Raw genomic sequence first — 14,399 nt, forward strand, 5'->3', positions numbered from 1 at the left:
ATAGAAAACACTACTATCTCACCAAAAAGGGAACTGAGAAGATATGAGTCAGCAACAACCAACTCAAAGACAATTTTATTATTTCTACAAAATTCACATAATAAGTATTTTCAATAAACATTGAATGAATGAAAAAAAATGAGTGAATTAGAAAGTTCTAAGATAAACATTTTTTTTATTATAGAATATGGGGGAGGCAATTAGGGGTAAGTAATTTATCCAAAGTCACACAGCTCGTAAGAGTTAAGGGACTGAGGTCACATTTGACTCCAGAGCCAATGCTCTATCCATCACGCCACCTAGCTGCCACTGACATAAACTTTTACAATAATTTTCTAAGGAGTTCAAAGAGGTTTATATATTAACTCGAACATTTTGACATTATTTCTTTGTTTTTGTGAGTATCTTTAACACTAATTTTCAGTTAAGTAAACCACTCAAGATCAGCTAGCCAGTCAGTGGAGTTAACTAATTGTAGAGTCAATACTTTATTCATTAGATCCACTTCCTCCTTTTTAAATAAGAAGGGAAAAAAAAAATACTCAATACTTACAAGAGATTTTGGAGTCCATACTAACTGTGTAACAGGTCCAGGAACATTAATAAAACCAATTGGCTCATAAATTTTATCCACAGCAAAGAAGAAAACAGTTTTATCTTTACTCTGTGAATGGAAAACCAGAAAAATACATATAGTTGTTAGTTTAAATCTGTTTCGTGGTAAACAATGAAATATTACATAGACACCTTGATCCCACCTTTGAATTATATTTACAATGATGAGAGCTGTAGGACAGTAGATTTGGTTTTCAATCATGGAAGAGCCTCCTAACATTTAGAGCAGACCAAAAATGGAATAACCTGGCTCTTGAAGAATGAATTTCCCATTACTGGAATGATCAGATGATGGCTTACTGGGTGATCAGAAGTATAAAAGATTTGAGAGATCTTCTAAGAGATCTGAGAAATGTGACGGGGCATTCTTGCATTTTATAGAAGGCTCTATAAGATGACCTGCTGATAAATCAACATATATGTAATGTTGGCCACCTCATTTAGCCCCTGTTTGCCTCAGTTTTCTCAACTTCCAAATGAAGTTAATAATAGCATCCACCTCCCAGGATTGTTATGAAGACAAAACCTGATGTGTTTATATAAATGTTAGTTTATCAATGTCATCATCATCATCATCACCAATGTCATTACTATTATCATCATTATTTTAGCCAGGATTATAAAATGAGATTTGTAAATACTGGTGGTTTAGCCTTAGATTTTCTACTGGAAACCTACATTTTTGAACCATTTTGCTTACCCCTGTGGCCAGGACCTTTCCGGAATGCTCATACGCTAGTGCTGTAACAGCCTCTGTGTGAGGCTTAAGAGCCTGCCTCACTTGGAGCTGTGCGCCCTTCATCTTTTTCCTCCCAGCAAGGAAAACAAGCCCCATGGGATCAAAAAGTTCGAGAAGGCGGATGACCCCATCTTCAAACCCGGCAACAATAAGTCCTCCTTGGTAACTCACCTTAGGAACAAAAAAATGCAGGGGAGTCATCACAAAGAAGTCTTCTCCACCTGTCAGACTCCTAGACTTTGTCAAGTGGCTTTTCATATATACGTTTCACATATATGACATAGACCTTCATCTTCTGGCAACTCACCCCTACTGCTGGGCCACACCCTACCTCCTTACTAGATTCTGGGCAGTCTGTGGCACTATCTGAATCCTTGCTTTCTGACAAAGTTTTCAGAAATAGAGTGAGGGCCCCAAAACACTTGTAAAGAGGCAGTATGGGGTAATAGAGGAGAGCTAGTCCTGAAGCCAGACCCACTTGGGCTTGAGTCCCCATCAGCTGGGTGATCATTAGGCAAGATGCCAGTTTCCTCATCTCTAAAATGGGGATGGTGTCTGCAATATCCCCCTCACAGGATTATGCTGAGGAAAATATCCCATAAGGCTTAAAAATTCATGATAAAAAATGTGACTTGGAAGTTCATCTAGATAGCTATGAGAGCCCTTGAAAAGGAAATGTGTTCTTCGGGAAGTGTTCTCACTAAGTTAGGGCCTCTTTTTATTTTCATACTTCTGTTTAATCTTGCAGCTGAACTGTGGTTTTCTTTAATCTCTTTTTCACTTCTCTATCACTTTCTTTGTGTTGAAACTACTACTCAATAACTCTATTTTCTTTTTTTTTACACCTGCATTCCTGGGTCAAGTAGTGATTCTTCATAGGAAAACACTGAACTACTGCAACAATATGAACAGCTAGTCTGTAGCTTCTATTTCTGGCCCACTCCTACATTATCACCGTCCAACCCTAAAACCTACTCCTTGACCTGGTTCCATCCAAAGCTTCTCCTTTTGTTTGTTGGTTTGCTCACATTTTAGATTATTGAGTATCTAAAGGGAATTATGCATGGGGACAATTCTTTTTTTTTTTTTTGCAAGGCAAATGGTGTTAAGTGGCTTGCCCAAGGCCACACAGCTAGGTAATTATTAAGTGTCTGAGACCGGATTTGAACCCAGGTACTCCTGACTCCAGGGCTGGTGCTTTATCCACTACACCACCTAGCTGCCCCTGGTTTGCTCACATTTTAACCTACCACAACCCCGTCATCAATCAAAGATTCAAAAGGATGAAAGATAAGTAAACTTTCCCAGAAATGACATGATTGAAAATACAATCTTATTTGGTAATTTTACTAATACTAACAGTTCCATAAAAGAATGACTAGAGAGGACTCCACTGTGAGGCCTGGAAATAACTTCAATTACCTTTACGAAAGGAAAATCTTCACAAAGTCTCAACAAAAGACAATGACTAATGGCTAATGTGATATTCTTTAAGATGGAATTAATATTTCTTAAGTTATATATTTCTGATCAGGAGTTAGTCTCTAACCTTTAACTAGGGTTATACAATGCTAGTCTGCTATGTAAAGCCTGTCTCCTACAATGTTGACTACACCTGTGTCAATACTATCTTGTTATCACAATGTTAGTACCTTGATCAACAAACTTTAAGATAAGAGATATCCTGGATGAGCAGAGAGAAAATCCTACTGTTGTTTGTAAACATTTACTCTTCATCATAAGTGGAATTCTTATCAATAGGAATTTTCAGTAAATATTATAAGATTTGAGAGAATTGTATTTGAACAATGTCATCTACGTGAAATCTCATTGGATGGCCACCTAAAGTTTTACAGGTCTTTGTCTAAATTGTATAAAAATTTCCCAAAATGTTGGGAAAATGTCGGACATTCATAAGAATGTCATCCACCTATGGGTTTTTGGTAAGATCCTAGAGAATTAAACTTCTTTTATAAAAGTAACTTTGTTGTTTTGTTTTAGCTAAAGGGAAATAATGGTTAACACTAAAAACAGTCTAAATATGCCTGGGCTACAATGGAATAATATTAATGTATCAGAGGATCCTTTATCAGAGAATCCTGCTTGGGTCTATTTAACAAGAAGGCTTACCACTCTGGGGGCCCAGAGAAGGGCTGTTCCTCCTACTCTGAAATCCATCTGGGTCAAAAAACGTTTAGCAGCAAAGTCAAAGATACGTATTGAGCCTGAAAAAGAGTGGGGTGTGTGTGGGGAAACAGAGAGAAAGACACACACACACACACACACACACACACACACACACATACACAATTATTTTATATCTAGTAATTTTTAAAATAATGATTCTTATCTAAGTGACAGAAATTTCATGAATAAGCTGCCTTTTACTCTTGGCTTTGTCTCCCAAATAAATTAACTCAATTGGAAATTCTAGAGTCCTTTCTTATATTTCTTAACTTGCATCATCTTTCCCCTAGCAATTTGTATAAGAATGACTAACAAAGGATCACAGTCCAATTGCATATGGTGGTAGGGATAGGATATAAGTAATTATTAATCTCCAAGAATTTTGCTGAGCATTTTACAAAAAGGATCTCTTTTCACAGGAAGGGCCCTGACAAGTCAGGAGTCATGGGACCACTTCTGGCTCTCCGGCTAGGGTCGGAAAAATTGTCACTTGACAACCCTCAACCTCATTCTTTCCTCTTTCATCCACTGTCTAGAGCTTTTTGTGTTTGGACATTTGCAACCATGGTTGATAGCCAGCTCCAGCCTACCCTAGCCTTTGTGTGGGTAAAAGAAAAAATGACTGAGGAAACAAAGGTTCTATCATCCAAGCACATGGACTTACTAAGCAATACATGCCACTGCCTAACCAACTAGGACCAGGCCCCTTCCTCAGTTTAGGGCTGGACTACAAATACAGAAGGATAATGAACCAGCTAAGATCAATTAATTTAAAGGAAACAACATTAGTTAATCTGATTTTTAATTGTAGAAAAGATTTGGAACTTTCCAAGTTGGGAGGGAGAGAATGAATAGGTGCAATTCCCTGAATTCAGAAAAAGAGGTGTCCCACGGCTCCACAAGTGACTGTGAACATCAGCAGAACATAGAAATAATAACTGATTGGTCAGGAAGGTAGGTAGGAAGGGAGGGAAGGAGGGAAGGAGGGAGGGAGGGAGGGAGGGAGGGAGGGAGGAAGGAGGGAGGGAGGAAGGAAGGAAGGAAGGAAGGAAGGAAGGAAGGAAGGAAGGAAGGAAGGAAGGAAGGGAGAGGGAGAAGGAAGGGAGGGAAGGAAGGGAAACTGAAGAGGTCTGTGATTGAATCATAAGATGGAATCAAGGAGGTTCCCTCATCTCTCACAAAGAATCACTTGCTGTTCTAGTCCTCTTGATGCAGAGAATTATGTATGTAGCAGAAACAAAATTCTATAATCTTAAATGCTGTTAAATCTTGTTAAATGGGTAGAGGTTCCTCGCTCTAAAGATGTATGTTGACTCCATTGTTTCATTGTTTAATATAAAATTTTTATCCTGATCTTATTAACCCTCTGCCTGAATCTGGTCATGTAAGGGGGAAGGCTATATTTCCCTTTTGCCCAGTGCCTAGGTAAGGGGCAAGGCTATAAAACCTGAGCTGGACCACAGCTCGGGGCACCGCTCTCTCTCTCTGGCCCAATCATCTCTGTTGGACTCTTCCTTATCCCCTCTCTCTTTACCTATCTGCCTCTCCTCTGTCTTACTGTTGTCTTGTGTGCTTGCTGACCCTTTAGGAGGAAAAGTTTTTTAACCTGTTTACTTTGTTATATTTCATAATAAAACCCTGAGCAGTTTTTAACATCCCAGAGAGCCTGAATTCCTTTGCTTTTTCAGTGGCCTTAAATCTTCCATCTTCAATCTTTAAATCTTTAATAATCAGTAACACACTCACTTCCCTATACCTTTCAAATCCTTAAAACCCTCTCTCTGCCAGACTTCCTAACTGCTTTCTAATGAATCTGAACTCAGAAGACTGGGATTTTAATCCCATGTCTCCTAGGTATTATCTGAGGGACACTGAATAAATTATGTTCCCTCCTTTGGCATCTATTTCCTCATCTATAGACTTTTGATACTTATTAGACATTTTGAACTGAATGTCTCAAACTCTAAAACAAAATTCAATACTGTGATAAAAGATTAGGTTTCATTTCTAGAATAGTTATGGGAAACTGAGGAAAGTGTTTCTATTTTACAGAGAAATAACCTGGGAAGATGAGGAAAAGAGCTAAAATGATAGAATTTAAGGAATGTAGGTTTGTTGTATATAAATCAAGCTAATTTTCATCTTACTGAGAACAAGGGGAATCTCTTTCTATAGAGAGGAAATGGGTAGATTTACAGCAGGAAAACAAGGGATCATAGAATTAGCATGTTGGGTGAATTAGAGAATGAACTGGCACCAGTAGTGAGATTCATACATCTGTATTAGTCCTTTCAAGGGTCTGGCTACCAAATTGTGGGGAAGGGGAGATTTGATAAGGAATTTGAACCCACATGGGGAGAGAGGTACTGGGATAGGCTTTTGGCCTTGGCAATACCCAACTGGGGGCATAGGAGGGTCTTGTGTTTCTGGACAGGAGATAAAAGGCCCTGATTTCACGTGCAACATGTGCCCATTTCTATTTGGGACACCCAAAGGACTTGTCAATAAAGGATCCTCTTTGGTCCACTAATGGCAGTTGTGAGTTCTTGGTGAGGTGCTTGTTTCTTACAAATAATCTTTCTTGAAAAAATCTACTTCTCTTCTGATCTTTGTTTCCATCAAAGGCAAGGTCTTCTCTTTACCCAAGTTCTCAAACTCAGAACCATTTCTCACTTCAGACTTCCCTCAACACACTTTTCCAATTAGTTGTCAAATCTCCAGTTAGTTGAGTCCATCTACATAACATTTCTTGCATCTGTCTCCTTCTTTTATACTCTCATGATTGACCTGCTCATTCAAGTCCACATCACTTCTTGTCTGAGGTTTTGAAAGAGTTTCCTGGAGCAATTAGGTGGCACAATAAATAGAACATCAACTCTGAAGTCAGGAGGACCTAAGTTCAACCCAACCCCAGACACTTAATAGTTGTGTGACCCTGGGCAAATCATTTAGCCTTCATTGCCTCAGAAAAAAAAAGAGCTCCCTAATTCATTCCTTTGCCTCAAGTTTCTCCTCTCTCTAATCCATCCTCCACACATTCGCCAAAAATGATATTTCCAAAGCACAAATTTGCCTAGGTCAAGGCCCTGCTCAAGATATTCCAGCAGCTCTCTATAACCTCTAGATTCCAATAGAAACTCCTTTGTTTAACACTAAAAGTCCTTTACAATTTGGCTCCATTCTGTTTTTCCATTTGTATGTGCTACTGTCTTAATTACATTTCATAAAACATCCACCCACCCCCCTCCCCTTCAATATCCTCTTTGGTCCAACCAAACTGGCCTTCTTCCCAGTCCTCAAACATAGAATTCCACTTCTGGTCTTTGTCTTTGTCTTTCATTTCTCCCTCATCATCTTCCTAGCATCTCTACCTTGTTTCCAATCAGAACAATAGCCATCTCCTCCATGAGCCTTTCCATACCCCCTGATTGATAGTGCCTCATCTCAGAAATCCCCTTGTATGTATTTAGTATATAGCTATATGTGTAGCTACCAATTCCCCTTGTGTTTGGGGAATAAGAAGCTCCCATAGGAGAGGGATCATTTTATTTTGGACTTTGTGTTCCAAATCCCTGACATAGTGTCTGGCACAAATGATGATGGGTTGATTAAATTAAACTTCTGCTGTGGAATTCTGTATTAAATTCCAAATTCTGTGGAATTGCAAAGCAACTCTCCTTAGCTCCACTAAAGCAATAGAATCAGTGACTAGCTACTGAACATTTGTTGACTAACCATAAACTTTAGTGGGTTTTTTTTTTCAGAAAAATAATTTTTAAACAACTTTGATAGGAAAGAATAGTCATACATACAGTCACGGGAAGTAGTGGCCATTAGATAGGTGTAGGGGGAGACAATCATGGCAGCAATAGGTCCAGAGTGGAAAGAAAACAGGAGTTCTGGATCTTGAGTCTAAAGAACAGAATAGAAATGATCCCTTCTAGAACTGAAATTTGGTCAATAAGGAATTAAAGACCAGTTGGGAAACTTAGATGTACCATAACATATAAAAAGTTAGTACTGGTTCTGGAATCAAAGGAATAGACTTCTAACTCTAACACTTGTATGATCTTAAGCAAGTCATTTAACTTCTCTGTACCTCAGTTTCCTCATCTGTAAAATGGAGGAGAGGTTGGACTAGATGTCCTCTGAGATTTCTTTCAGATTTCAGATAGATAATTTTATAAAATATTTATAATCTTAATTTAGTATGTTAGCTTCCTCTTCCCATTCTCCGCTAAAATTGTATTTTGCTCAATAAAATCATGGGGTTCCTGCTATTACCTTAATATTTAAGAATCTAGATATTACCTTTCTAAAAACTGTCAGAAAAAAATTAAATAAAAACAAAAATTAGGATGAAAGACATTTTCCTCTAATTGAAATACTGGAATTTCCCCCTCCACAAACTAAAATTTTAGAAGTTGAGGATTGAAAATAATCAAAGATAAGAAATGAAGAATCATTTCTTTAAATGATATGCTCCTTGAAAGTATATCTATATCATCTGAAGATGCAAAATATTACCTGTAAATCACTATGTAAAATGACAAGTTATTGAAGTTTAAATTAGGTGGGATTTCACAGAATCTCATATGCAACACATTTTTGTTAAATGAGAAAATTTCTGGTAGGTTCTTAGAACAGCATTACCACCATCTAATAATATCTCACAAAACCAAACTATTTTTCTTTAAAAAAAAATCCCAGTCCTGGAAGTTAGTTATGAGGAGAAGAAAAAAAAAATCAAAGGAAGGAAACTTACTATGTTTGAAAAACTAAGATCAAGCTTCCATATGGCACCATTTGCATCCTAAAGAAATAAAGCAAAATATTTTCAGATATTTGACTTTTTAATTAAACTTTCTCAAAAGAAGGTTTAATGACTTTAGTTAATACAAAAAACTTCAAAGTAAAAAGTATTTCCATCATAATTTATAAATGAAACCAATAATGTAGCATTGAATGTTTATATAACTAGTTAGCTGTTCACAATTTGTTTGAATCTTTGATCAAAGCAATTTCCATTTAACCCTCCAAATGCACAAGAGAACTGAGAACTATTATCTGCATGGAAAACAAAATGGACTGCTAATATCTATAATTAATGGAATAGAATGCTGTGATGAAAAATATAAATCAACAAACTCTAGGACCCCACTGGTAAAGTATACATCTATAAGAACCTCCATGGCTATGATGACTGTCTACAAGCAGGGAATTAACAGTATACTTATAAAGTTATTTCAAAATTACTTTAAATTAATTGAATTCAGTTTCACAAAGTTAATGACTATGGTCTCGTTTAGGTTTCTTATGTAGAAGTTAACGGTTTTAGCATTTAAATCCCAAAAGCATTTATTAGAGGCTCAAAAAGCTCTCTCCTAATGCACTACTCATGGGGCCCTGGGGCAAGAGAGCTACTCTTTAACCCTCTATCCAAGTCAATAGTTTCTAAAGAATCCTCAGATGAGATGCCTTCATAAAACAGAAAACCCATCTATGGAAGTTTCCCACTGAACACAATGAACCTCATGGGACACAGGACCTGAGAGGAAAACCAACACACAGAGACACTCATTCTTGGAAACTGTAGTCCTCTTATTAAAAGAATAATGATAGGGAAATTGGAATTGTCTCAGGCAAGAGTCTATCTTGGGGGGAGCAGTTATCTACAACTTTCTTGTTCTTACAAGCATAACCACAGGTCATCAACCAATCTGTGGCTAGGGGACTTGGTGATGCAGCTCAGTTTATAGTCTTCCTAGAAACTAGACTGGCATGTGTTATTCCAGTAGGTGATAGAATTCATTCTGTATTTATAGAGAATCCTTATTAGAGGCAGCAGCTAGATGGTCAGTGGCTAGAATACAGGACCTTATTAGAGGCAGCAGCTAGATGGTCAGTGGCTAGAATACAGGACCAGGATCAGGAAAATCTGAGCTGAAATCCAATCTCAGCTGCTCCTTATCTGAGTGACCCTGATCAAGTTGCTGAACCTCTGACTGTTTCAGTTTTCCTCATCTGTAAAATAGGAATAATAATAATACCTGCCTCAAAGAACTGTAAAGATCAAGTGAGAAAATATTTAGAAAGCATTTAGCAAACCTTAAAGGGCCTTCCATGTGCTAGTCATCATTATTATTAGGACAATGTGAGCTACTAGATGGAACTCCTGGTGCTGACCTCAATCAATCAAGACAGAAAATGCCCAGTGAGATTCCCCACTTCAGGGTGAATGCAATTAGTAAACAGCACAAAGGATTAGATGACAAATAATAATGCCACAAACAGGTGGTAAACAAACACCTGATACATGCAAAATTCTGGGGAGGTGAATGAAACTTACCTGAGCAAACCAGACAGAACTCCCAGGTTTAAAGAATTTCACCATTGAGTAGAGCTTGACATTCCTGCCTACGATCAATTCATTAATAGGTTCCATCTCTATCATTTCAGACTCATCAATAGCATCAGCAGTATCTATTGTCTCAAAGTCCCATATCTTTGCAGAATTAAAAGCAGGAGGGGGAAAAAGAGATATTTTAATCTATTAATAATCTCTAGATATTAACATGTCAGGAAAAAACAATCCCAGGTTTTTAAAAGTCAGTTGTAAAGCAGAGATGGGTATAAAGTGTTTGAACTTTATTGTCTTATTTTATTGCAGTGAATCTGCACTCCAATATTCAGTTTGAAAGAAAACCCTTGCAGTTCACAATTTTAAAAATATGATGTATCTAGTATTGATTCATGTTTTTTTCTACAGTTTTCTCTTTGATCTGCCCTCTTAATTCTCTAGGGTTGTATCAAGGAGAAAGCTTCAAATAGATACTATCTCTTGAATACCCTGTAATTCAACTTTTTGATTAATTTCTTATCCCTTATAGTACATTGCTTGATAATTTCTTTTTCAATCAAATTCTATTTTATTAACTGAATAAAATTCCATTTTCTTTCCTACTCGCATCCCACTGGGAGAAGAAAAAGAAGCAAAACAAAATCTTATGAACATTACCTCTTTTTTAGGCATGCTTCATTGTCAGTCTCACTTCTCAATCTAAAATACATTTCTCACTCTAAAACTCTAAAAATTGGAGCCGCTAGGTGGCACAGTGGATAGAGCACCAGCCCTGGAGTCAGGAGTACCTGAATTCAAATTCAGCCTCAGACACTTAATAATTACCTAGCTGTGTGGCCTTGGGCAAGCCAATTAACCCCATTTGCCTTGCAAAAACCTAAAAAAAAAACTGTAAATATTGTTTTCCTTGTTCTCCCCATTTCTTTCCTCATCAGTTCATACCAAGCTTTATAATTTCTCATTATTATAATATTGATTTTATAGTATAAATTGTTCCTCTGCTTCTGTTCCTTTCACTCTCTGTATCTGTTCATATATTTTTGCAAGTCTCTTGGAAATCATCTTTTGTTAGGGACTGTTGTGTGTGGGAGCACTGTCAACTATCATCAGCTGGTGTCCTTGAGCACCAGGGCCTTGTTTTACTAAGTGCCATGGGAGTGGGAGTGGATTAAGGGACTGGGAAGGGCATTTAAACACTGGTATTTGGTTCAATAAATGGAGACCTTGGAGTATAGGAATAAATTCATCTTCTTTGTCTCCCACCCCTTTCCCCTCCTGGGGAAGATTTTGGAGTCCGGAACAGGGACTCAGCAATCTTTTTCTTTATTTCTTGTGATACAATACAATTCTATTTTATTCAAATACCACATTTTTTTCAGCCATTCCCCAAATGGAGAAGCTGGTTTTGGACTGTGATAAGTAGTAGGCTTGGTCGTAGTCTAATCTGAACTGTAGCTGGAGTCTCAATACTTCAAAAGGAGAGAACATTGTAAAGGGGGCTCAACTTTTTTGCCACCTAAAAAGAGTTTCTATGAATATATTTATACATATAGGACTTTATCTTCTTTCTTCAAGTTCTTTGGTGATAGGTCAAAGGCCAAGCCCTGTTTAGTAACTTTTTATGAATAATTCCAAACTGCTTTCTGAATATTTAGAACCATTCTCACCTCCACAAAAAGTGCATCAATGGATATATTTTCCCATAGCTCTTTCAACATTTATCTTTTTTTTCCCTTTTACATCACTTGTCAATCTGATAAATGTGAGGTAGAATCTCAGACTAACTTTAATACATATTTCTCTATTATTACTGAGTAAGAGCATTTACTTTCATATGGCTATAAATAGCCTAGTTTTGTTTTCTACTTAAGAACTATCTATCCATATCCTTAAATCATTTATTGAGAATTGGCTCCTATTCTTATAAATTTGAAACTTCTGTATCTTAGAAATAAGACTTTTATCATAGAAACTTAATGCAAAGATTTGTTCCCATTTAATTGTTTTTCTTCTAATCTTAGTTTTATTGAATTTGTTCATACAAACCCTTTCTAAGTTTATACAATCAAAACAAAATTATCCATTTTATTTTTTGTGATCCTTTCTATCTCCATCACTTCTATTGATCAAGAATTTTTCCTCTATAGATAGGTTGGTAATATTTTCCTCGTTTCTCTAATTTCTTTCTGATGTGATCTTCTGTATCAAGGCTACAAATTCATTTGGATCTTTTCTTGGCATAAGTGTAAGGTGCTGGTTTAAACTTAACTTCTTCTATACTGTTGTCCAGTTTTCCCAGATTTTAATCAAATTGTGAGTCCTTATCTCAGGCCCTGGTAATTGGTGTTCATCAAATACCAGAGTATGAGACACATTTTCTTCTGTATGTTCTACACCTAATCTATTTCATTGATCAAACTCCCTTTTTTTAAAAATCAGTATCCAACTATGTTGAGGATTATTGCTTTCACAATGTAGCTAGAGATCTGTTATTGCTAACCAGACTCCTTTAGGTCTTACTTTTTTTTCATTATTTCCCTTGAGATTCTTCACCTTTTGTGCCACTGTGAATTTTGTTATTATTTTTCTAGTTCTGTAAAGTAATTCATTTCATAAACAATATTGCTATTCTTAGTATACTATCTAGGTCTATTCACATACTATTAATATTTCTCCAATTATTTAGGCCTGGCTTTATTTCCACAAACAGTGGTTTTTAGCTATATTTCTAGAGTTCCTATATATATCTTGGCATGTTAACTCCCAAGTATTCTACCTACTCTTTGCTTATTTTAGCTGGAATTTCTTTGCTATCTTCTCTCTTTGCTGAATTTTCTTGATTATACATAAATACTGATGAATTTTGCTTAAGTCATTGTTTCAACTACCTGTTAGTCTTTTGGGTTCTTTAAGTATACTATCATAAAAATCTCTGCAAAAGGTGATGATTTAGTTTCTTTTTTACCTATATTGATTCCCTCAATTCTTTTGTTCGTGTCTTATGACTATATCTAGAATTCCTAATACTATGTCAAATAGAAGTGGTGACCTAATGCAGGAAGTTTCCGACTTATGAGTGAAAGTTCTGGATACTCTTGTACTAGAAAATGAACTGGGTGACACCGTAGTTCACAGAATGCTGGGCTTGGAATCAGGACACCCTTGAGAAGAAATCCATCCTTGCTCACTAGCTAGTTGAGTGACTCTGGGCCAGTCCCTTGGCCTCTGCCTTGGTTTCTTCATCTGTAAAATAGGGATAATAATAGCAGCTATCTCTCAGGGTTTATGTGAGGACTAAAGGAAACATTATTTGTGAAGTGCTTAGAACAGTGTCTGTACTATATAAAAGATATTATCATTATTTTTATTAGTGAAGTCTTGTCTACTGCCTTTATTGTTCTAATTTAATTGACAAATATAATTTTAATTTAATTGTCAACAAAAACCTAAAAATCACCAGGAATCGTCTCAGAAATAAAAAGTAATAAAATATAGTATAGTTCCTTCTGGAAATTTATAACCCTTGCTATAAGGAAAAGCTAGGTGACATAGTGAATAAATTGCTGGGCCTAGAATCAGGAACTCATCTTCTTGAGTTCAAATACAACTTCAGACACTAGCTCTGTGACCCTGAGCAAGTCACTTAACCCTGTTTGCCTCAGTTTCCTCATTTGTAAAATGAGCTGGAGAAGAAAATGACAAACACTTCAGTATCTCTACCAAGAAAATCCTAAATGGGGTCCTAAATAGTTGGATATGACTAAAAAATGACTGAACAAGGAACAAAAGAATTAAGAGTCTGATCTTACAGCACACACTTTTTTATAAAATAGCCTTTAAGAGAAATTCAACTTTACTTCTAATTATAACTATTCTTATTTCCAACCATTAAGAAAGAGATGAATTTTCCCCAAATGAGAAATGGTAAAGGATATGAACATATATTGCTATATATATATGTGTGTGTGTGTGTATATATATATATATATATATATATATATATATATATATATATGAAAAAATGCTCCAAATTAAAACAACTATGAGGTACCACCTCACACCTATCAGATTGGCTAAAATGACAAAAAAGGGAAAATGATCAATGCTGAAGAGGTTGTGGGACAGACATATTAATGAAATCTTGGAGTTGTGAAATGATCCAACCATTCTGGAGAGCAATATAGAACTATGTCCAAAGAGCAATAAAATTGTTTATACCCTTTGACCCAGAAATGCCAATCTAGGCTGATATTCAGAAGAAATCATAAAAAAATGGGAAAAGTCAAAATCATATGCAATATTGGGCCAGGCAGATATAGACCCAGAACTAATTGGAAACTGAATAACCTCATTTTAAAGAATGAGTGTATCAAACAACAAATTATAGAAAGAATTAAATATTTTATCCTAGATAATGACAATAATGAAACAACATACCAAAACCTATGGGATACAGTCAAAGAGGCTGTTGGGATATATTATATCTTAAAATGCTTA

At 36.2% G+C, this 14,399-nt stretch overlaps 1 protein-coding gene across 1 annotated transcript in view; it reads right to left on the bottom strand.

The window, feature by feature from the left end:
- The window catches only part of CFAP44 (cilia and flagella associated protein 44), a 139,059-nt gene that overhangs the window by 78,172 nt on the left and 46,488 nt on the right, over positions 1-14,399 (bottom strand). Inside the window, exons 9-14 of the mRNA XM_074214521.1 lie at positions 9,891-10,046; positions 8,307-8,354; positions 7,354-7,453; positions 3,485-3,579; positions 1,316-1,525; positions 554-664 (exon numbers count right to left, since the gene is read on the bottom strand). Coding sequence (XP_074070622.1) covers positions 554-664; positions 1,316-1,525; positions 3,485-3,579; positions 7,354-7,453; positions 8,307-8,354; positions 9,891-10,046 — 720 coding nt within the window. The remainder of the gene's footprint in view (positions 1-553; positions 665-1,315; positions 1,526-3,484; positions 3,580-7,353; positions 7,454-8,306; positions 8,355-9,890; positions 10,047-14,399) is intronic.

Source organism: Macrotis lagotis, chromosome 1 (assembly GCF_037893015.1).
Source record: "Macrotis lagotis isolate mMagLag1 chromosome 1, bilby.v1.9.chrom.fasta, whole genome shotgun sequence".
Taxonomy (NCBI): Eukaryota; Metazoa; Chordata; class Mammalia; order Peramelemorphia; family Peramelidae; genus Macrotis; species Macrotis lagotis.